This window comes from Saccoglossus kowalevskii, chromosome 20, assembly GCF_978046115.1.
Source record: "Saccoglossus kowalevskii chromosome 20, keSacKowa6.1, whole genome shotgun sequence".
Classification (NCBI taxonomy): domain Eukaryota; kingdom Metazoa; phylum Hemichordata; class Enteropneusta; family Harrimaniidae; genus Saccoglossus; species Saccoglossus kowalevskii.
Genome location: NC_140660.1, coordinates 13561803 through 13587412, shown reverse-complemented (window position 1 = coordinate 13587412; position 25610 = coordinate 13561803). Strand labels below are relative to the sequence as shown.

At 37.1% G+C, this 25610-nt stretch overlaps 1 protein-coding gene across 1 annotated transcript in view; it reads left to right on the top strand.

The window, feature by feature from the left end:
- LOC100371363 (uncharacterized) overlaps window positions 1–25610 on the top strand; it is a 181857-nt gene that overhangs the window by 125725 nt on the left and 30522 nt on the right. Inside the window, exons 51-78 of the mRNA XM_085494385.1 lie at window positions 331–462; window positions 1426–1674; window positions 2116–2241; window positions 3087–3233; window positions 4506–4625; window positions 4834–4953; window positions 5500–5622; window positions 5977–6099; window positions 7540–7662; window positions 7827–7952; window positions 8760–8882; window positions 10125–10247; window positions 10709–10831; window positions 11938–12060; window positions 12321–12449; window positions 12782–12898; window positions 14140–14271; window positions 15377–15499; window positions 16007–16135; window positions 16631–16753; window positions 16953–17024; window positions 17845–17967; window positions 18333–18455; window positions 20218–20460; window positions 21876–22001; window positions 22248–22370; window positions 22535–22660; window positions 23785–23913. Coding sequence (XP_085350511.1) covers window positions 331–462; window positions 1426–1674; window positions 2116–2241; window positions 3087–3233; window positions 4506–4625; window positions 4834–4953; window positions 5500–5622; window positions 5977–6099; window positions 7540–7662; window positions 7827–7952; window positions 8760–8882; window positions 10125–10247; window positions 10709–10831; window positions 11938–12060; window positions 12321–12449; window positions 12782–12898; window positions 14140–14271; window positions 15377–15499; window positions 16007–16135; window positions 16631–16753; window positions 16953–17024; window positions 17845–17967; window positions 18333–18455; window positions 20218–20460; window positions 21876–22001; window positions 22248–22370; window positions 22535–22660; window positions 23785–23913 — 3699 coding nt within the window. The remainder of the gene's footprint in view (window positions 1–330; window positions 463–1425; window positions 1675–2115; window positions 2242–3086; window positions 3234–4505; window positions 4626–4833; window positions 4954–5499; window positions 5623–5976; window positions 6100–7539; window positions 7663–7826; window positions 7953–8759; window positions 8883–10124; window positions 10248–10708; window positions 10832–11937; window positions 12061–12320; window positions 12450–12781; window positions 12899–14139; window positions 14272–15376; window positions 15500–16006; window positions 16136–16630; window positions 16754–16952; window positions 17025–17844; window positions 17968–18332; window positions 18456–20217; window positions 20461–21875; window positions 22002–22247; window positions 22371–22534; window positions 22661–23784; window positions 23914–25610) is intronic.

Sequence of the window (25610 nt, the reverse complement as noted above, 5' to 3'; positions counted from 1 at the left end):
TACCTTTCCACTGCTTCATTTCACATTTTGCTATTTTCTTTATCATCAACGCTATATTAGGAACGCTTCTTAAATGTAAAATATATGCGAACATCTTCCCCAACTATTGCATGTATAAAGAAGGTGTTGGTTCCGTATGTTACGTTGAGGGTTGTCTGTAGCATGGAACACAGTGTGTGTAACTAGAAGATTTAGCAGTGAATTGACTTGGCACTGTTAGTTCTGTGGTATTAACATGATTGACTTTGTCAGTAAAATAGTATAATGATGCCATTATTCAATGTTCAAATCTGAATAATGATATGCAATAATATATTTTTATTTATCTAGATGTGAACGAATGCGAGGCAGGAACAGATAATTGCCTTTTGGACGGAACTGCCAAATGTAAAAATTTGGTTGGGTCATTCAAATGTCTGTGCCTCAAAGGATACATTGGAGATGGTGTCACTTCGTGCGTCGGTAAGATAACATCCATCAGTCCGATGGGGATAGTTTATTTTAATTTAATGGGGTCGTGGGACTGACACACAGACCCCGGGATTTGTTCTATTTGGGGGGGGGAGGGCATGGTAAAACGTCATTTGGTACTTTTTAAATACACCGATGACAAAACAAGACAAGGGAACAACAATACATTCGATCTTGGCGTTCAGTATAACAGAACACCAACACAAGAATTAAAAGCGTAATACGGCCTGTCAACGGTCGCGAATTTAAGTGAAATACTGTGTATGTGTTATACAATAGGCTATACACAGAACAGAAATTTAGAAACACAAACCGAATTTTACGGGGAGATTTATAGATGGGTTAAGCAGCGGTCACAAACGACCTATAATTACCGTGCATTAGTTTGAATGTTAAATGCCAAGGCCCCTTAGCCTAATATTATTAACGTATGTTGACCTATTATCGAGTCGTAATATAATTGTTCACAAAATTTATCGAAAATATCATTTTCACTGAAATACTGGTACAATCATCATAATTCCTGTATTTATTTTATGATCGTTCCAATGTCAACTAGTTTCCCTATTGGATTGCCCCATTGCAACGCATAGTGATGAGTTGTCTGTGAAATGTGGGCAGCCACCATTAATTAGACCATTGAAGACGGCTGCGATGTGCAGTGTGGTTTGTGTAGAAACTTTCTAAGCGATGTTGTTTTGTGAGTTTGGAAACTGTTGCTCTCAGAGAGTACAGAAAAACGTTCTGAAACTTCTGGAACTAGGATTAATACTTCAACGGTTTAAAAAAAGGTTCATTCAACCCAGGAAATTCAGACAATTCTTCTTTTCGCGGCTGTTTTACTCAAAGGTTTTTCTACTGAGCGAGCTGCTTACCCAATTGTTGTCAAATTAATTAAATGTTATTATTAATTTATTAATCAGATGTTTAATTAATTATTAATTTATTAATCAGATGTTGACGAGTGTGCAGATAACACCCATACATGCGATGCAAACGCTGAATGCACCAATAATGTCGGGGCGTATAGCTGCGCATGCTCGGCTGGTTTCCACGGCGACGGATTTACATGTGACGACGATGACGAATGCGCCGATGGAACTGACAATTGCCACAATGACGGGCACTGTATCAACACCGAGGGTTCGTTTACATGCCAGTGTAATGTGGGATACGTCGGTGATGGAGTCAATGCGTGTGATGGTAAGCATGGATTAAATATAAATAACAGTTATCGAAATTAATTTCGAAAATATTAGGACAACATTATTCATATTATTTGAACATACTCCCTAATCTTGACCGGAAATTTGGTCAACGTAATTCATAAATTCTCATGTATGATTTCATGGTGAATGATTTCTTTTGACCCCGATAAATTTCATAATAATAAAATAAAAATCAATCGTTTCTGAAATTAGTTTGTTTGTTTGCCCGATTTATCAATCGTCTCGAATATGCATTACGTTTTAGCGTCGGACGACTACAGTTTCAAACCATGGTGACACGCCGTTAGGTCGCCTTTCTCACAGTTACATCACAGATATAATCATACACGCCGTTAGAGGGCTAAACACATAGCAGGGATTCGTTGCGCATTATATATCGCTAACAACTTTATGAGTTTCACACTTTTTCCAACAGATATTGATGAATGTGCCGATTCAGGTGATAACGCGTGCAGTCAGCGTGCAGAGTGCGTAAACACAATTGGCTCCTACATCTGCACATGCGTAGAAGGATATACCGGTAACGGAGAAGTTTGCGAAGGTAATGACAAACATGCTACCTGAATAGTACATTGATTATGCTAATTATTGTTCATGTGAACATTATTTACTGTAGATGTGCAGCTAGAAATAGTAACCAATTGTCGCAATGAGTAATGATTTGCAACTTCCGGCTAGAACCGGAAATGAGACGATCACGAAACTTGTTTTTGCCCCCTTGACTAAAATTTAGACAAGCGTTATCGCGTCCACGTTATCTTACCACGGAGACCTGGTATTTATATCAGCGGACGCGACTGCGTTAGTGAATGGAAAATTATGGAGGGGGGGGGGGGTAAGTCTCGCTCTTAACAAGAACTGGGAGACCGTTTGTGAATAAAGTCTATCATTTATTTATGATTACCTCGTAGCGTTGAATCTTGATTAACATAGCGGCCATTTTCTTCAGACTATTATACAACCAGTTACAGAGAATAACATTTCAAGACATCCCTTTGTCATATGTGTTTTAGGCACCTCAGCCACTGGCATTAACCACCATCATCCGGGTGTCGTAAATAGATTTTCGTTTACGACGACTGGTGTGATTCTTGTATCATTAACCACCATCATCGGGTGTCGTAAATAGGTTTTCGTTTACGACGACTCGTATGATTTTTGTATCATTAACCACCATCATCGAGGTGCCGTAAATAGGTTTTCGTTTACGACGACTGGTGTGATTTTTGTATCATTAACCACCATCATCGGGGTGCCGTAAATAGATTTTCGTTTACGACGACTCGTATGATTTTTGTATCATTAACCACCATCATCGGGTGCCGTAAATAGGTTTTTACGGCGACTGGGCTGATTTATGATTTTTGTACGCACCTTGTTTTGCAGTAACTGACGGAGGCACCAACAATTGTGATGAGGATCCCAGTCATTATTGCGGTGATGGAGGGGATTGTGTCGAGCTACAACCAAACATCAATACATGTATTTGTAATGAAGGTTTTCACCATGTACAAACACCACCAGAATGCATAGGTAATTATATTAATATTTATGTTATCCTCGGGGGCGGACATCCGGGTATATTCACCTCCTGGCAACCATCACCGTAAAAACAAAAGCCGATGAATCTAACAAAATGTACTTTTGGATAGTTGTCGATATTCTCCGGAACAGTGCAGCAAGAATATCCCTGCATGTGCAACATGAATAAACTTGGTTGCTCAGGGTTACTTCAAAGTTGAGTTTGTGCTGTTTCATTGACTGTAGCCTTTTTCACCGACTCTTCGACCGGCGTTACACAGCAGCTCGCGCAGAGCCCATAGAAATACATAGTACAGTATTGCGCGCCTTAGCAACGTGGAACGTCTTGTGACGTAGCTCCATTCCCAAGGATATATACCTGGTATAATAACGATCAATATTGTTAATATTATACACTGTAAACTTATATTAATATCGTCTACTCTAATATAAACTCGAATGTAACAAAAATTAACCAATCCTAACACAACTTAACCTAAGCAACCCTAACCCGGGCTGACATAAACTAACCAACTTAATCTAATCTAACTTAACATAAACTAACCAACTAGCCCTATATTTCAATATGTTCTAGCATAACCTAACCCTAATGTTACCTAAAACCCATTCACTCACTTATATAACCGGATCAAACAAAACCTCATTTAACCTAGGCAAATGGAATCATAACAAGCCAACCAAGCCCTACTGTTCTAGCCGAGCCCAGCCCGACCTAACCTAAACCGCCACAGCCCCAAAAAACCTTCCCTATAATAAATGAAATGGTAGCAATGATTAAGCCTGTCCAGAGGTACATTACTTGGGGTTTGCTACTCGCATAGTACTGTTTGGTGACATCATGTCAAGATCCCATTGAAGTCTCATCTCGTAGATAGCGAGACTGAGGCTACAACCTTCTGACATGATATATATCAATGTTCAAGGTTTGTAATGAAAAAATAAAACTTTTCTTGTCACTATCGTAGTAAAAAATGTAATACATCGAAAATGTACAGAAAATATAGTTCTCGTAATCCGTCATATCGTGGGCAGCTATTTTGATCCACCTGGACATCCCAGTATCCTAGTTACCTCGGGCATGCGCATTCGCATTTTTTCTGAGTTGGAACGCTTATGCGAGAGCGAGATTGTAACGGGATCTTGGTATCATGTCACCGTAGTTACAAACCCCAAGTAATGTACCTCTGGCCTGTCATACCTGGTCCCAACCTTACACAGTATAACGATACATTGCATCACACTCTGTAATGTTTGTTCACCCAGATGATGACGAGTGTTTCCTGAACCCATGTGACGTCAATGAAGAATGTACAAACACTCCCGGATCCTACAGCTGTGACTGTATAGATGGATATACTCGGGACATAAATGGAGTGTGCCAAGGTATAGTATGGACACAGAAAACATTCAAATCTAATTCGCGGAGGAGAGATATCTATGCGTTCATTTTGTTCCCATCTTTGATAAATTTGATGAATCGCATTAAATTTGTTTAATTTCGTTACGAACAAAAAGTTTTTTCCTTTCAAATGCATTATAACGTGACCCATTGCGCTGATGAAATTAACGTGACTCTGTGTCTTGTTAACAGACGACAACGAATGCGACGATCCGGCGTCCTGTGCCGCGCATTCTACGTGCGTAAACCTGCCAGGTAGCTATCGTTGCGAGTGTGCAGACGGTTACGTCGGAGATGGGGAAACGTGTGACGGTAAGGATGATTTAGTTTCTCTGGATATATTCTATGCGACATTGGCAGTTCGCCTTGAAATGCGATTTGGATGAGATTTTTGATTTGGAAGCAAAATTACAAAAATCTGTGTATGCGAATTAATTGCACGTAACAACCAATCACTGCACGTTATTTGAATAAATCCTATTAACGTTGCATGCCGGGTATACTTTGTACCATTAGCAATCGTTTTCATGCCAATTCAATAACGTAATATTAGAAAATGATTTGTTTTAATGCAACACATGAACATTAATAAGGAAGTGTTCAATCTGGACCAAACTCATGAATACTGTAAAATACTTTATTTTAGCTGGAATTAATTTTCACTAAAAAGACATTTTAAGTGTTTTGTATGGAATAATTTTCACTGATTTTTGACGAGTTGAATGTAAAATATAGGAAAAAAGGTATATTCGCTGTGTTTTATTTTCAATGCATCACCCAAAATTAATTCCAATCAAAAATAACGTATTTTACAGTAATTTATTTCATTCATTAATTCGTTCATTTATCTATCAAAAGACATTAACGAATGTGACCTCAACGAATACACGTGCGACGTACATGCTGACTGTGTTAACACTGTCGGAAGCTACGACTGCCTTTGCAGGGAAGGCTTCACTCAAAATGGCGATACATGTGAAGGTACGTGGCGTGATTTGTTTTACTCATTTATGTATCTTTTTGTTTGCAATTTCTTGGTCTGTGTTAAACCTTTGATGATTTTCCAAGTGGTTCAGGCGTGGGTTAACATTTAAAATGTGAACAAAATAGTTGTTACAAATGTAAATTATGTTTTACAAAAATGGTGCTCAACATTATTGAGACTTTGATATGAAACAAGCCTGCCATACTGAAATCTAACAATCTTCCATACTTGGAATCAGCATTGCCTGAATAGAAACAAAATTTCTGTGCAATACCACGTAATTATAGCATGTTATAGCGCATATACATACGGTGCCATGTGTGAACCCACTGTGTTTATTCCATACTCAGATATCAACGAATGTACCGAGGCTACGCATGAATGTGACGTCCACGCTGTGTGTATTAACAACATCGGTAGCTACCAATGTTTATGTCCAGATGGACTAACTGGCAACGGCCATGAATGTCAAAGTAAGTCACGTTAACTACGTTTTCGACATTGTGAAACGCTTTTGTTTTTTTAGGAGAAAAAACCCTGCAAAAATGAATTTGACAAGATAATTTAGAGATTTATATTAGGAATAATTTATAACGAAATGTATTCCCTATGCACCCATCAATAATTTTCATAATTACCGATTACACAAGAATATTACAGAAAAAACGATAATTTGCTATATTTTCTATATTTTTACTTTTTATTTAGTCTTGAATTGTGACTGAAAGAATCTGAATGAAATTACAAACTATGTAGTGTGTTCAATAACTCATATATGAACAATAACTTTAATAAATATGATTTTATACTTGGTAAAACTACTGTATTTTCCTGCATGAACGGAAAACGGAAACTCTTTATCGCAGTGTTCGTTGTATTTTTCAAAACATGTTTCGTCTCGTTGTTTATTATTATTATTATTATTAGTAGTAGTAGTAGTATTGGCCTACAATTCAAATCTGATTTAGTCTCTTCAACACACGAAAAAACGTGACATGCTCAATATTGACGTACAAAACCGACGTATCATGGAGGTGATTCAGTGTACCATACAAACCGTATTTTTGGTTTTCTTTTGCCTTAAAGATATCCGAGTTAAATTACAGAAATCAAGCCAGTGTTAATTACCTCTTTATATGTGAAACCTATTCATTATACAACTTGTAAACGAGTTTAATGGATAATGTCTATCGTTTTATCCGTCAACATATTATAATGTTTTCTTATTGTTTATACAATTTAATACTGTAATCACTAATTTAGCATTTCAAGCACATTCAGTGGGTTTTAAATTCACGGTTCTATAATTTAGATAATGTGTGCTATGCTAAATTTTACATATTCACTGGGTTTTAATTTAGCGCATTTTCCAGTCAGCGAAATAAGCAAAATTGAAACCCAGTGAATAATTAATCCTTTTACAGTACTATTGAAAGCAATACCCTCGGCTTAGGGCAAGAGCAATATTTTTGTTTTCTATATGAGAACAGATTTTGAAAAACATGCTGAAAACTATTTCCTAAGTCTTATTGTTTATGTGATTCTTTCGCTTTGGCTTTTTGTAAACTTATATACCGCTAAGCGTTGATCATCAGAATCAAAAACATGTATACTATAAACTAGCGCCCTCTAGGGACGGCGCGCTTCTATGACGTAATTAAGTGACACGAATGTATTACAAAGCGTCGGTAAAATGTTCTTCCTTAGTCGATTTTTGAGAGATTTTATTATATTTTTAGTCGAAGAACGACAAATAAGCACGGTTGTAGATTTGAGCGATATCGCCACTAATCATATACGTCATTCTGGCGCAACTAAAGGGACTTGTCGATAGAGGGCGTAACTTACAGAAATGGAATGATGATTCTATTTATAATTATGTCTGTAATACTTATTTCATGTTACAAACACAGGCATAAATGAGTGTGAATGTGGGCTCAGCAGCTGCCACTCGGATGCCGTGTGCCTTGACCAGCCATATGGCTTCAAGTGTACGTGTGCTCAAGGCTTTTATGGTAACTGTGACAACTGTCAAGGTAAGGTTATGGAATTTGACACAAATACACTGTATATAGTATAGTACACTGGGTAATACACAATACACTGCACGACGCGACGCACCAGAACGGCGTTTCGAGCGTTCGAATTGTCCACTTATAATGAGTAAACTACGTCAGTAAAATATTTTATTCATTTTCAGAGTATAACGAATGTGAGTATGGCCAACATAACTGTATTTCCTCACGTTCTACTTGCGTGGATACGTATGGATCGTTCCGCTGTGAATGCAATGAGGGTCTTACCGGCGACGGTTACCGCTGCTATGGTAAGTGTTTCAATGACAATAAGTCAAACATGTTGTATCCGATCATCTTCAACAAAGTTCATATGTGGCGCGATTACCATCTCTGATTATCGTGAAATGTTGGAAACTTTTCATTCAATAAAATGCAGAAGAAGAAATTTGCGCTGCTGATCATAAAAAACAGACCACACTCTCCAAAATTTGTTGCTCATTTAATTTTGTTTTTATTATACTGTTATATCATCTTTCCATATATACACTGACATATACAGTGAATGACACAATGCAGGACTTTCACTGTATTTTCTCGCTAAAATGTTGTTTAGATATATTACTATACTATTTTGAAAATGTTATTACATATATTCCACAAGATACATTGATTATAGTACATGTAATAATAAAGGTAAACATATTACACAGTGATTAATATTCATCAATCATGACTCATTTAATTGATATACTCTCTGGTCTGGTCTGGTAATGTTGTGATAAGCACAACATCCAACATAATTTGTATCAATCGTGAATACACTAGTTATTTTATATCTAAATATCAGACGGGCACGGTTTTGATAGTTACGCTATGTTTAAATTTGCAATCTGCGGCGACGAATGTAGGTTTCCACTGATATCTCGCTCATAGCGACGAGACTTGCATTTGCCTGTCAAATAGTGCTCTATTACCGTCATTGCATCTAGCTATAGTATTTGGACCATTTGACGCGGGATAGAATAGAACACTTATTTTAGGCGCGAAATATGCGCTCTCGCTGTGAACGAGATCTCGGCGGTCATTTTAATCATCAATCTTTTTTTTTTTTACAGATATAAATGAATGTGCACATGGTCTGCACGATTGCCACATCAACGCAATTTGTAAGAATAGATTCCAAGGCTACGCATGCGAGTGTGCACTGGGATACGAAGGGAATGGTACAATGTGTGAAGGTATGTGCCGTTATATTTCATATGAGACATTGTGTTCTCGAAATATGGTGATTTCATTTCTTGTAGGCCGACGTACTGTGACGTCATAGATTTACATTTTTGGCAACCAGCGTGCGAATGTGTGACCAACACAGACCCACGATATGCTGCGATAAAAATGCCTTAAACTTATTTTATTAACAGGAACACATACACTGTAGTGATGAGGGAAACTAGCACGTGACACAAGACGACTTATGAATTTATGAATTTTACATTAAAGGCAGTGTGAACGTTTATTCTCGTTTCACTATTTTCGTTGGACCAACAAATTAATTAACATTTCGGGAGGTGATTAGCAGTGAACTTTTGCTTATACCAGTTCGGAGCACGTATGTAGTGCGCGAGATATATGGGTCTCATGTAAACAAAGATGGCGACTTTGACTATTGCGCAGATCAACGAGTACAAACTGAGACAATTGGGTATTTTGTAGGTGATTGGATGGTATCGAGTGACCGGCGGTAACAGTGCAAGTCGCGCCCAGGTTAAACCTCACACTCATTAGAAGAGGCATTGAATTGTGCAAAAATCAATGTTTATCAACACAAATGTCGCACATGCGCAGCGCAACGACCACCGCCCTTTAATGTACCACGCTTTGTTGTTTTTTTTGTCCAACATGATCAAAAGGGTGGCGTGTATTGAAACACACTACATAGACATATGCACATAGACCGGTTGGTATGAGCCAAAATACAGTTTGTTTACATGAATCTTAGATCGAAGATACTAGTGAGCCGAATCACACAACCTGATCACAGCTACGCCATTCACAGAGACCAGTATTGGCGTGAGCTGCACCATGCAACCTAAGACGAACGAATTTCAAAGGCTTTGACAATTGTATTTGCCCAATCGCATCTTAAAGCGGGAGGTGTCGTCACCGGCGCACGTGCAAAAATTGAGTCCCAAGCGACGATAACAACACACGCTAAAAACGCAAAGGCTCCCGAGTAAACGCTTGTTTGTAAACAATGACACGCTATGGTCATCGTCAGGTGACGACTCCCCCGCTTTAAATCAGAATACTGTGTGATTAGTTCTTCCTTCTAGATAAATAGTAATTCCATTAAAAATTTTGAACTTACTAGAACTAATTTTTGGAGGTTAGAACCGGAAATTGGTCAGTCTACGATTTTAGGCACATATGGATAACATGATATGCTCAAAATAACATATACACCTTCTGTTCTGAATCAGATATTGACGAATGTGCTCTGGGTATACACAGTTGTGATGAAGATGCCACGTGTTCAAACGTTGAGGGCTCCTTCGTTTGTCAGTGCAATGAAGGATTCTATGGAGATGGACGATTCTGCCAAGGTATGACGTAATCCTCTAATGGGTAACTCGAAATAAAAATCAAACTGCCGTGAAATCTGCAGCGGTGGTAATCGTATGTCATTAAAGCACCCAGTTATAAAAGAGGGTCGGCAATCAATTGTTTTTATTTTCGTAATAATGTAATTTAAATAAACACAAAATGTATATTCGTAGACATGGGCAAGTGGAAAATGTAAGCAGCTATTTTATTCGTCCGTAATTTGTACAAAGATCTTTTTTCGTAAGCATATAAAGCATTGCCCACATTAAATGTCGTAATTCTTACCCAATTTCCAATTTTGATTCTTAAACACAAATTATCACATATATTATAAAAATGTAAAAAGTAAATATAAATTTGCTTTATCTGTAAAGTGTACAAAACCTAGTTCTGTAACCTGTACCAGTTACCCCCCCCCTTTGATCCCCCTCATAAAACGTAATCCACTTTTTTTCTTTAGATTTTGATGAATGTGCTGATGGGAGGAATGACTGTTCATTGTATGGCGTCTGTACTAATACCCCAGGCGGGTTCGAGTGTTCGTGTCCGATCGGCTTTGAAGGCGATGGCTACACATGTACAGGTAATTGTGTTTTCTTTATATTGGATATATATATACTATTATTATACATCTGTCACCGTAACGACATAAGTGCAGCGTGCCGTAATGTTGCGGTATTTTACGGGGTATTTTTCATTCTACCATATTAGGAAATGCGAATTCCAAACATGGAATGATTACGCGCGTAAGCGTCCTATAATAATAAAAACAAACATGGCTGCCACCAGGACTCTACACGAAGAAGTTCGCTGATTCTGTTCTAAACTTTTTGGATTTCGGCATTCCCATGATATCCTTGGGAGGAAGAGATGTATAATAATAAGGTTATTACGAGGATACTGATAAGTATGCACTCACGCAGTACGCGGTCGCATCGACCTCCGATGCGCGTCGGTCGATACTCCCGCTGTACTGTCTTCGTGCATACTTTGAGTTATCCTCGTAAGAAGCTCATGTAATATCAAGGGTAAAGCAAGTACATTCAACGGCTTGGCACAAATTATACTGGCCTATTTATAAGTTGTTAGTTAGGATAATCTACATAAATTATGTCGCTTTCAGTTTTATCGTTTTAGATGACTAGTCTGACGGGTTTGGACAGTTATCACAACTTAGGATCTTGAATGCTGAAATGACTGAAATAGCATTTTGGAGAACACGATGATAGCTATTGAACACTCTTTTTTAACGCGGATTATTATTATAGCCACTTGCCAAACAAACAAACATCTAAAGCCAACATTGTTTGGTAAGCAGTTGTGCTCTCCGCTAGCCCGTTCCCAAAGTCCCCGCACACATTTTCGACGATCTTGTCATTACCACCCAAACCTTTTCACTACCATACTCCCTTGCCCAAATTTTCGGCACACTTTTCTTACATTCTTTAATGAACCCTAATGAAATGAACCCTAATTATAGAGCCAACAGACAGAATTTGAATCAATTTTTAGTTTTTACACAAAAAAATTTGGCTATTTTTGTCCCAATTTTCTGAATGAATGTGAACTATAAACGGGACTATTTTGTAAATTTTTTATGAAAAGAGGGAACTGGTGGTGAAATGGTTAAAAGAACATAATAATCACACGAGCCGTGTTAACCGGCTTTTATACGCTATTTCTTTTCAGATATTGATGAGTGTTTGAATGTTGGTATATGTGATCCTAAGTCTGATTGTGTCAATATCCACGGAGGGTATCGATGTGACTGCCAAGCCGGGTTCGAAGGAGATGGAAAGGTCCTGTGCAGTGGTAAGCATACGTGTTTTAATCGGTATCACTTTTTGTGGCATTTTTAGCTATTTGCATTGCGATCCATATTTATTTATTTCTTGGATTTCATAAATACAAATACTAAATCTATATCTTGATTGTGTATAAGGTTATTTCTAATTTCCATAAGGTTTTTAAAGCATTGCTACGCTGTGTTCATAATAGTCACATGCAGGACCACTGTGGCGTAGTGTTTTGTATGTTGAATATACTAACAGCAATGGTTTACACTGTTTCAGATAAAAATGAATGTCTGTCTGGAGAGCACACCTGCTGTACCGAATATGGATGCATTTGCATTGATACCTTGGATGGATACACCTGCGGTTGTGACACTGGTTTCGTGGCGGATGGAGACACGTGTAAAGGTAAGAATCCGGCCAATATGCCACCCTGGTAACATGGTAATATACTATAAAAAATACGGATAATGCATTGATGACATTGATACTAAGTTAAGAAACGTAAGATAAACCGCAATGACAGTGCTAGCTTGAGAGGTCGGTGCGCCGCGGTACTGCTTTATTCGCAAAACTTCTTTATCAATTCTACTCAATACATCTCAATTCACAACATCGATAAAAAGTAAACGTAGATCACAATATCGAACGCCCTCACACAAACCGATATTGGTAAACGCAAATATTTCCCTAAAGAATATCTTCACAAAAATATTTAAGACAACTTTTTTTTGTATCAGATATTGACGAGTGTTTGACCAACCCATGTATTGCTAACTCGGAGTGTTTAAACACCCTCGGATCATATACGTGTCACTGTCTACATGGTTATGATAGACGTTATGGTCTATGTCTGAGTAAGTATTCAACTAACTTTACCTCAATAATTTAACATGATTGCGTGGCAGGGATTGTGTACGTCAAAACGCACCAGAAACCAGAAAGAATTAACAAATCGCTAATTCGAAAAGATGATCAACAGATAAATGCAATCAACTCTGGGGTAATATACGTTATTCGGAATGTTATGTCAGTGTATGTTATGTTATTGTATATGATGAGTTACTAATTACCATTATTTATTTATTTATTTATTTATTTATTTATTTATTTATTTATTTATTTATTTATTTATTTATTTATTTATTTATTTATTTATTTATTCATTGATTGATTGATTGATTGATTGATTGTTTCCCCTAAAATTTGTTCCTTGTTTTCATTGTTAATAGTGTATTGCCCTTCTAAAATTCTTCTGAAATTCATTCCACCCTACACTGGATTACCCCTCGCAACAATACATGGCCCAGCACGCCAAACAACACTACTCTATACACTACACTACATTAAACAAAAGAAGAACATTTTCATTATATTGTTTTTACATAAGTATTGAAGCAGCAATGATGTTTCAAACGTCTGCACCAAATCACTGACAATTTTGGTTTTGTCTAAGCACTTGGTCCACGAGTAGAATGTTACACACCCACAGTCACATACTTGAATCACTTGAATGGCGGTTTTATGACTGAGACTCTTTGGAGAAAGATACAGCGTTTAAACATGGACCTTCTATTCGTCATATAGAGCACTGACATACTGACAAAATCAATAGTCATGTAAAAAGTGTAACAAAGTACAATAGACATAACAGTTTATATAGGACGAAGTACATTTATACATAATACTTTGGTCAGTGTATACAGTGATTCACCAATTAAATGTGCTGCATGAGAAGGAATGAAATTAATTTTAAAAAAAGTAAAACACTCTGAACAAATCAATTACAGCACTGATGCGTATGACAAGAGTAATGACACGCAACGTCTTGTAACAAAATGTAGTTGAGTAGCTCACAGCAATATTGTTTGTTCCGAGTAACTATCTGTAGGTATTAACTAGTCTTGTATCTGTTTAGTCAAACAAAAAGAGCAGCGATATTGGGGGAAAGAGCTAAATTACTGCTACAGTATATAGTGTAGCACAGTGGAGGATGTTGGGTAATTGTTACCTTGAAATATGTGGACCTATTGTACAATTCTCTCGTGATGCCGCTTATATATTTCCGAAAGCTTAATGTAAAATGTCTTTTCTGTAGATATCAACGAGTGTGAATTCGGTTTAGATAATTGCAACCGAGAAAGGTCGATGTGTATCGATGAGGACGGGTCTTACAGATGTGAGTGCAAGAGTGGTTATGAATTTTTGCCAGGAAGCAATGTGTGCACAGGTGAGTATAGTATGCAGTTACGTAATACAACGTAATTACCGGGCATAGTATAACACGAGTTTTTGTGCAGCAGGAAGTTAATACCTGGTTGGCTAAGAGTTTAATTCAATTAATTCATATTATTATAAATGTTGATGTACTGATTACGAACATAATTAACATTTAATTGGCGGGGGTCTGTAGGAATAATTATTTTAGTAATGTTTTTTTTTTATTTTCAATGAAATTTGCCGACTGGCGGCCCTCTACGTAACAAATTACTAGTTTTGAACATTTAAATTAACTGTTTCCTAAGCATGCCTGTGTCGATTTCATTGAGACATGGTATGAACGTCACTCATGGTGGGTTACTGGTGCAAGTTATTTTGTTTCGTGATTTGATTTAAAATGACTGAGCATCGGTAATATTGGTGTTATTTTCTTGTGTTCATAATCATTTTTCTGTCATGCTTTGACCAATGTTGCTGAAAGTAGTAAATAGACAATATATATGTATACATTGATTTTGTATTTTTGTTTCAATGTCCTTCAGCAGACTAGTGCATATTTTCGTCCTGCAGAATATTACAAACGAATAGAATTAACCGTTTCTCATGCATGCTGGAATCAATTTCATTCAAACATAGTGTACGCATTACGCATAATGGGTTACGGATGCACGTACGTTTATTTATGAATTAATTACAAACTGGTTACCATGTTAGTCTTATTTTCACGTGTCATTTCACCATTTCTCTGACATGTTAGTATGAACAACACATGTTTTGTTATTTGATTCAAAGTATTAAATTAAATATGTGTATATTATACAGTTGTGTTCGATGTAAGCATAATCGTATTTCTATGAGGTGTCACTGTGCCGGAACATCACCTAGAATAGGTGCCACTTGAATGAACCCCATGATGCGAACCTGCTGAATACTTTATCCAGCATGTATTTATAAATTATCTACAACTTTCATTGTTTATAATTAACATAGGCACTTACATTTTAACGGAAACTATGTCATAGACAATGCATTTTTCATTTACTTGTATATATCAATTCGTATATCTCAAAGGACTCGTATCACATATAACATACAATACATGTTTACTTCTGCAGAGAAAGACAGATGTGATGGTCAGTTGGTTTGTGGTGTGAATTCATTCTGCACCTTGGACTACAAAGAAAATCCAGTTTGTATGTGTAAATCCGGCTACGAGTACGACGGAAATACCTGTAAAGGTAAATAAATTAATTCCCAGCAGAGCTAATATAGTGTAAATAAATCTGGTATAATACTGATTGTTTTAATAATTAGGTTTATACAAATTCGTAAATGGATTTTGCTGCATCTGTTGACCCCTTTTAATCCAATTTGTCATAGGCATTATTTCCAGATGCTTGTAATTGTTCTTTCTACTACATGCGAGATCTGTCTTGTTATGAAATTACGTCCCTCTTTTGATTTTTTAAATGTATATGTATATATATATTGGCTAACAACATTTATTTTATTTTAATTGGAGCCTGCGAATGCCCATTTGTTGCCTTGGTTAGGCCTGAAATAAAAACAAAAGAATAAATGAAAAGACTATATAATTATATTTATTTAGCGTGCTGTATTCTTCAAAAGTATCCCCTTCTTGATATAGATAGTATTTAGGAAGATGACGACCCAGGTTTATTGCATGTGGCTAATGTAAATATACGGATTGGGTTACTTATTATGCTAATTTATTTTCTACTCAGATATTGATGAATGTGAAGTGGATCTATTTCCATGCAGTGACCCGCTGGCAACATGCAGGAACCTTCCTGGGGAGTATGAGTGCGTTTGCCCAGCTGGCTACGAGACAGTAGCACAGTCACTCTGTCAAGGTGCGTGTGTGCATTATTATTTGATACCGAACTGCATCACTGAGTAAATTATTTGATTTGATTTAATATTGCTAGATTTGAATTATTCGACTTTGTTTTGTGGTGTTATGTGATGTGACCTGGTCACTGTGATGCGATGCGCTGATTCGCAATGCGATTCTAATGATACGACATGACATGATATGATGCAGTAATGCGTAGTGTTTTTTTCTGAACAATTGAATCGATCAGATCTGATTGATATAAGTTATGTAGTTTGTTGTGTACTTGACAATGGTGCCATAACACATCACTACGATGCACATGCACATCGTTATGTTGCTTATTGCCCACCATTATGGTGCCATAACAAATCGTTATGATGCGGTAACTCAACCTTATATTCTTACGATATAATACATCGGTATGGTGGCCATAGTAGATAATTATGATGCCAAATTACTTTATTATGATGCCATGGTGCATCGCTATGATACATAAAACTCTTTCGTGCAGACATTGACGAATGCAAGACAGACGACACTGTGTGCTCCATGATGGCTCGCTGCAAAAACACTGATGGAAGTTACACATGCCATTGTCGATCAGGTTACTATGGAGATGGAATAACATGTACAAGTAAGAATATTTTTTTTTGTTTTACACTCTCAATAAGCTCAATTTTTATTTACGCGATTAAGCAACTTATTTCTGGGGTTAATTGTGTATGTTGTTGTTGGCTAATCATTGTTAGATTACTGGTCCCAAGTACCCGTACAATGGTACAACTTAATGTGTTACTTGCGTAATATTTTGTGGGGAAATTCCTTTTTTTCAGAATCAAGTCCGCCAACAGATCTCTGCGATGAAGGATACACCGTGACAAATCGTGCTCCTTATCACTGTGACGGTAAATTATACTTTTTGATACAAAGTTTTTGAAAGGTTATATTTAGCATGTGGTGAAGGTTTAGAGTGTTGAAGGCTTAGAGTGTGAAGGCTTAGAGCGTTTAAATTTCGTAGCAAGAGCATTATGCTATATATGTTATATCAAAAAGCAAAAAAATAACGCTGATAAGTCTGTACTTTTGGAAACAAGCAATTTACTTGAGGGTGTGAATTGAAACAGTTACTAATGCTGTGCTAATATTCAAGTATCCTCATACGTAATTGTACACTCCCTCCGAGCTATGATTGCCTGATGTCTTCACTGTAATTTCTGAGTCGTTCTTACTGTGCACCATTTATCCCAGTTTTATGATACGGTTTATATTATTGATTAGTCATATTAATGGTATCAAGTCTTGTAGAATTGTAAGAAAGTTTTAGTTTCGCCTTTTACCCTTGCACCTTTAAAAAACATTGTACCATGATACCCAAATTAGAAAAGCTAAAGCAGCCGGCAGAAATTCTTTCAACAGTAAACAAACAGGTTACCGCATTATATTACCATTATGTCATTTGAAAGGTACAGTCCTACCATATGGTTTCGTGGCAAGTAAACAATACCACCAACACTTGTACTTTTAAAATACCAGGTGATACAATGTTGAGAACTGTCATATCGAAGGAGAATCACCGCTTTAACGTGGAGTGAATACTTACTTTTGTTTTGGCCCGGAAGTCATTTTAACAGTTTCAGGATGTATAGCAAACCATTGACTGTATTTTTCAGAGACGTCTTTATAACAGTAACGAAAAATAACTTCACATTATTGTATATATTGCAGATAATAATGAATGTGAAGACGGCACAGCGGTTTGCCATCTATTGGCAGATTGTGTGAATACAGATGGTTCATATGAGTGTGTGTGCCAAGAAGGTCACAGGGGGAATGGACAGTATTGTGAAGGTATGTTAAACTCCAAATCGAAAATGACATTTCGATTTTACACGAAATTAATATTCATCAATTAAATTATTTTTATTTTTGATTCAACGCTTCAATCTGTATTTTATGTGATATGAGAAGTGTTGTCATAGCGACACATCGCATTACTTGAAATACATACTGTAATACGTTTATTACCAAATGAATACAAAAATGGTGTATACTCTCAGTATATTCATCATGAATCGTTATCGTCAACACAAAATTAAGATAATTCATTCAAATTGCATTAGAACATATGTATTTTTGACAAATACACCATAAATGAAAAGTTCTGAGTGTTCAATATATTCACCCTTTGATATAATCCCGTATGTCATCAACAGAGGTCTACGAATGCGCCGAGGGGACCCATTTTTGTAATGAGGATGCTACATGCGTGGATACAAAACAAGGATACTACTGTGAATGTAACGCAGGATTTTATGGAGATGGGATGTCCTGTTATGGTAAGAACTAGATTTTAAACTGTCGGTAATGCACATATCTTCTGAAAAACATCAATAGAGTATATTATTATACATCTGTCACCGTAACGCCATAGGTTACAGCGTGCCGTAATTTTGTGGCATTTTAAGGGGTATTTTTATCCTACCATATAATGCAAATTCCAAATAGGGAATGATTACGCGCGTAAGCGTCCTCTAATAATAAATACAAAACATTGCTGCCATCAGAGTTTGACCGGACTCCGCACAAAGAAGTTCGCTGATTTTGTACTAAACTCCATGGATTTCGGCATTCCCATGATGTATCCTTGGAAGGAAAAGATGTATAATAATAAGGTTATTACGAGAATACCTCAAAGTATGCACTAAGACAGTACGCCGCGTATCGGCAACTGTACTTCTTGGAATGGGTTATACAATTATAGCCTTCGATGTTGTAGGTGGAATCGTGTAAAATCACAACAAGACCGAGTGACGTCTATTGCATGTGTTCACAACAGCGAGAATTATACCTGTTAGACATGGGAAAACCTTAAATTACCGACTTATGTCACGACAAAACGGAGAGAAAGGCAAGATTATGATCGCAATTTTCGCCGCATGTACCACAACTTTACGGAGCCGCATCTAATTTACATGAACATAAACAAGTATATTGACACATTTGCTATTCGCTGACAAATAATTCAATACAAGTTAGATTACGTTAAGTTTCGTTGACAACCTGGGGAATCCCTAATAGTATACGCGTCAGGTTATCTGCTATCCGTTTATTCAAAGCTGTACAGTTTTAACAATGGTTTATACATAAACAGTGTTTTTTTTCAGTATATGGAATTGGGAGCGAATTGATTGCAAACGCTTATGATCATAAATATATGTTTTGTAACACAATAATGTGTATGTGTTGTATGTTTCTTAGCAGTTTAGCTATTTTGTTTAGCTATCATCTTAAGATAAATCAGTGATGTAATATCCCGCAGTTATTGTCGGTGTTGATTGCTCCTTTAAATCCATGTGGCTCTTTCTCCTTTTTTTTTATAGAACCTCTGTTGATTTTTTGTCTGTCAGTGTCAACTTTACAATTCTTACTATTCTTATTTATACTCACTAAAATGTACTGTGGTTGGTTCTTGTTAATGTTGTGAAGATGCCTTCAATAGACCATTTTCCGTTTACTGCGAGAATCACGCGTTATGCGTGAAATCGAACGTAAAAACAGGACAAACAAAGGTCATAGCGTCGTAGTCGCGTCAAACATCGCGTGGGATTCGACAAACGCGAAAGTATTTCGGGGACATTTCCATGCTTAATAATGTGCTGTCCACATTTGATGATAGGAAATTCGATTAAGTAAGGGTATTCGGAAGCAATATTCCTCTGTCGAAGATCGGCCGGTCAATGTAAGCTGCGAAATAAAGAAATTCTAGTTCAAAATCAAATCGTTCGATTTTTGCGGCAGACGTTCGACGCGCGTCTTTCATGCATCTCGCGAGATCTCGCAATTGTACGGAAAATAACCTATTCCCAAACTTTTGTGAATATTTTTCTCAAAAAATGGCTAACCCAATTGCTTTGATATTTTATATGTGGACACCATTAGTGAATCAGAATATTTTATTTAGTGTCAATAATTTCAATATTCTCATTTTAGTGAATCTTCTTGATATCTTGTAAATGGCTTGACTGATTGATTTGATTTTAGAAACAAATATGGAAAAAGCACACTATATAATAACAATGTTGTCTTTTCCTTATCTAGATATTGATGAATGCTTACCAGATAACGGTACTTGTCCACAAAATTCTATATGCATCAATACTGAAGGCTCTTTCCACTGTGAGTGTATGCATGGTTACGATGGCAACGGCTTCGACTGTACGGATATCGACGAGTGTCTTGTGAGCAACGACTGTCACGAGCATGCGCAGTGCCACAATTTCCCCGGTACCCACACCTGTGTTTGCAATATAGGCTATTCTGGTGATGGACTGTTATGCGAAGGTTTGTATAACTTAACATTTTCCATTGCTAGGGTAACTAATATATGACAAACACGTCAGTGACATTACCCGGGGTAAATAATGTTGCAACATACACAGATGGGTCGGCGACATTACCTAGGGTAATTAATATTTCACTTTAACAAATGGATTAGTGACACCAACTAACGTAACGAAAATGTTACCATACACAAACAAGCCGGCGATATATTATATTTTAACAAATGGGTCAGTAGCATTACCCAGGCAGAGTTATATTTCAACAAATGGATCAGTAACATTACCCAGGGTGAGTTAAATTTTAACAATGGGTCAGTAACATTATCCAGGGTGAGCTATATTTCAACAAATGGGTCAGTAACATTATCCAGCAGGGTGAGTTATATTTTAACAAATGGTCAGTAACATTATCCAGCAGGGTGAGTTATATTTTAACAAATGGGTCAGCAACATTACCCAGGGTGAGTTATATTTTAACAAATGGGTCAGTAACATTACCCAGGCTCAGTTATATTTCAACAAATGGGAAAGTAACATTATCCAGGGTGAGTTATATTTTAACAAATGGGTCAGTAACATTATCCAGGGTGAGCTATATTTCAACAAATGGGTCAGTAACATTACCCAGGGTGAGTTATATTTTAACAAATGGGTCAGTAACATTACCCAGGCTCAGTTATATTTCAACAAATGGGAAAGTAACATTATCCAGGGTGAGTTATATTTTAACAAATGGGTCAGTAACATTACCCAGGGTGAGTTATATTTTAACAAATGGGCCAGTAACATTATCCAGGGTGAGTTATATTTTAACAAATGGGTCAGTAACATTACCCAGGGTGAGTTATATTTTAACAAATCGGTCAGTAACATTACCCATGGTTAGTTACATCTTAACAAATGGGTCAGTAACATTACCAAACGTGAATTATATTGTAACAAATCAATCAGTAACATTACACAGGTTGAGTTATGTTTTACCATAAACAAAACGGTCAGTAACATTACCCAGGGTGAGTTATATTTTATCATAAACGAATGGGTCAGTAAGATTACCCAGGGTGAGTTATATTTTAACAAATGGGTCAGTAACATTATCCAGGGTGAGTTATATTTCAACAAATCGGTCAGTAACATTACCCAGGGTGAGTTATATTTTAACAAATGGGTCAGTAACAATACCCAGGGTGAGTTATATTTTAACAAATGGGTCAGTAACATTAACTAAGACAACTAATAAAACACTTCATACAAATGACCAGTTGAATTACCCAGGGAGAGTAATATTTCACTTCACATAATTGGGTCAGCGACATTACCCAGGGTAATTATACACTGACATTGAACATAGCGATGTGTATACATATACGACAATTACATACTCTCGTTTTATACTACATCATTTTCGTTTAATAGATATTGATGAGTGCACAGAGGTCCGGGAATATCCCTGTCACAGTGACGCCGTGTGTGAGAATACTGAAGGCAGTTTTAGATGTACTTGCAAAGCAGGCTTTTTTGGTGATGGACGTAAATGTGAACGTAAGTACAAATCCTGCAATGTAATGTTTTATCAAATTACGCCTTGTAACACTGTCGCAATTAACCCAAGCGCTTCGCCATTATAAAGATCAAATCGTAGGACATGTGTGGTATATACAATGTATATATTCGCGACTGTGAAACGCGCGTTGAGGAAATTTTTAATATATTCAATAACTGAGCCAAAGACGATATACAACTGACCGTGTACCATCCACCTTCATTGCATTGTGTCTTATATTACAGCTGACGCCGATTGTACTGCGGGACAATCCTGTAACGCGCATGCGCACTGTGTGCGAAACATACTCGGTGGCTATGAGTGCGTATGTAATGGCGGATTCACTGGAGACGGAACCACGTGTACAGGTATGAATAGTCTGACAATTTTTTTCCGGGGGTTCCAGTTGAGCGCAGATTTTGATGATTTTAGTATATAACAAATTTGACGGCATTATGGGGTTGGAATATCACATGCAAGATTTACCTGTGAATGGTCAATTGCACTGTAACTTTTTGTAACGTTTTTTCAGATATCGATGACTGTGCTTCTGATACAACTAACGGATGTCACGCGGATGCCATCTGTTCCAATGTCAATGGAGGGTACCAATGTGAATGCAAGGAGGGTTTTACAGGAAACGGCTGGCATTGTGAAGGTGAGAAATGTGTACATTCTTGAATGTGTGTTTTTTTTCTCTTCTCTTCTTTTCCTTTTCTTCTCTTCTCTTATCTTCTCTAATATTCTCCAATATTCTCTTCTCTTCTCTAATATTCTCTAATATTCTTTAATATTCTCTTCTCTTCTCTTCTCTTCCCTTCCCTTCTCTTCTCTTCTCTTCTCTTCTCTTCTCTTCTCTTCTCTTCTCTTCTCTTCTCTTCTCTTCTCTTCTCTTCTCTTCTCTTCTCTTCTCTTCTCTTCTCTTCTCTTCTCTTCTCTTCTCTTCTCTTCTCTTCTCTTCTCTTCTCTTCTCTTCTCTTCTCTTCTCTTCTCTTCTCTTCTCTTCTATCCTATTCTATTCTATTCTATTCTATTCTAATCTATTCTATTCTAATCTATTCTAATCTAATATATTCTATTCTATTCTATTTATTAGTGTAATGTGCTTCAAATCAAATGTAATCGAATTGATACACATTGCTAATATCCAATCAGCGAACGCACTACAGCGGATGATTTCTTGCATTAATGAGATAAATCTCATGCTGTTATTACTGGCCATAATATAACCACTGCTAATGTAAAAACAAGTGTCCTGAATGCTTCAGTATTTAAGAGGGTGGAGTTATTTTTACTGTGAAGTCATAAAGTAGGCGTGATCCTCGTAATGTGTGTCAACAGATTTTAGAAATTAGATTTGTTGATGATGAAATTATGTTGAACATGCCTTGTACGCTGTATGAGTAGCTAGCACCACATGGCATCGACATTTCGACTGCTCCCTCGCAACACCCCGCTGTCCCGTGGTGTTTCCTGCTCGTAATCTACTCTCGGGTCGGAATTACGTCACAGGACGTTATATATTGCTAAATCGCGCACCAATGTGCCATGTATTTCTATGGGCTCTGTGTGAGCTGTTGTGGAACGCCGGTCGAAGAGCTGCTGAAAACACCTAAAGTTTAGACAACCAACATTATAAATGTTACACACGTAGGAGTAATCTTGTTAAACTGTTCAGAAAATTCTCAACAACTAGAGTAAAGAACAGTTGTTGTTGCTAGGATGTGAAAATACCCGGATGTTTGCTGCCGATAATATGACGTCACCTATTATATTTTCTAGATCTCAATGAATGTGCAGATACGTCACTGGGAGGATGTGATGCAAATGAAATATGTGTAAACGAGTATGGTACTTATTCCTGTACATGCAAATTTGGATACGAGGCTGATCTGAACACTGGGGACTTGTGTGGGTATGTAATGTTAATCATCATTGAGAATGTTATGAAACTATATTGGTCACGCGATCAACTTCAGACTTCCGGCGGAAGTCTTTTCTCTTAACTCTTTGAACGCCATTTTTTTCTGAACAAAATGTTCGACTAATTATTCGCTCAGTTTTGTGTGCATTTTTAGTCCCCGTTCGGACGCAGTCCGAAAACGGGGACTTATGTTTTGCCCTGTGTGCGTCCGTCCGTGCGTCCGTGCATCCGTGCGTCCGTGCGTCCGTGATCACCTGTATCTCGAACATGCATGGACCGATTAAGTTCAAACTTCACTCATACATCACACATTATATGGGACATATGCACATGCATTTTTTTCATGATCCGATTAACGATAGTCGAATAGTGGCCATTTTAAGGCCGAAAATGCATCAAAATCGCACATTTTCACCATTCCGGACCCGGATCTCAGTTATGCATGGACGGATTTTGTTCAAATTTGGTACATACATTAAACATAATAGGACCTTGATGCACGTCATTTTTTTTTTGGATCGGGTTCGAAATGGCCGACTGGCGGCCATTTTGTTTTAAAGAATTCAGTTCTGGATCCGTATCTGAGACATGCTTGGATTGATCGAGTTCAAACTTCACACACACAAGGTACATCATGTCACAAATATGTATGTGCATTTGTTTCATGATCTCATTAACGATAGCCAAATGGCGGCCACTTTAAGGCCGAAAATGCATTGAAATCGCACATTTTCACCATTCCGGACCCGGATCTCAGTTATGCATGGACGGATTTCATTCAAATTTGGTACATACATTAAACATAATAGGACCTTGATGCACGTCATTTTTTTTCTGGATCAAGTTCGAAATAGCCGACTGGCGGCCATTTTGTTTTAAAGAATTCAGTTCTGGATCCGTATCCGAGACATGTCTGGATTGATCAAGTTCAAACTTCACACACACATGGTACATCATGTCACAAATAGATATGTGCATTTGTTTCATGATCTGCTTAACAATAGCGGAATGATGGCCATTTTAAGGCCAAAAATGCATGAAAATCACGTATTTTCACAATTCCAGAACCGGATCTCAGTCATGCATGGATGGATTTTGTTCAGATTTAGCACAATGTGTTGTACATATGCAGGTGCATTTCGGTCATGATCTGCTTTGAATGTATATGTCACTCAAATATGAACGGAACGGGGACGTGTCATTGACAATGACTTGTTCTAATTTGTTTCTTTATTTTGAGCCAAATAGAAAGTAATTACCATGGGTATTGGTAATTTTGTTTTAAAAATAGGCCAAAAAGAAATATTTTGTGAAAAATGACAAATGTGTTCTTATCCACTGGGCGTAAGACAAAGATAGTTTAATAAGTATTCACTGTAATAGAAACAAACTGACATAATTATATTGATTAACGCCCACGTGTTATATTAAACAACAAGAATACGTCCCTCGTTTTGTTGTCGCTTGATGTTTATCAGTCGTCGTTTGTTTTAGTTAACATGCCACTTGTTTGGAATAATGAAGTACGTACATTAGTTTATTCGCCTTGTCAACTTGATTTTCTGTGCGTTTTAATGGCTCAAGCACCTACAATCTGGTTTAGCATTAAATACAAAAAATCGTCTCATTTAAACGCACAAGACATTATGCTTTAATTATTCTTAATTTGTTACAGTATCGTAGA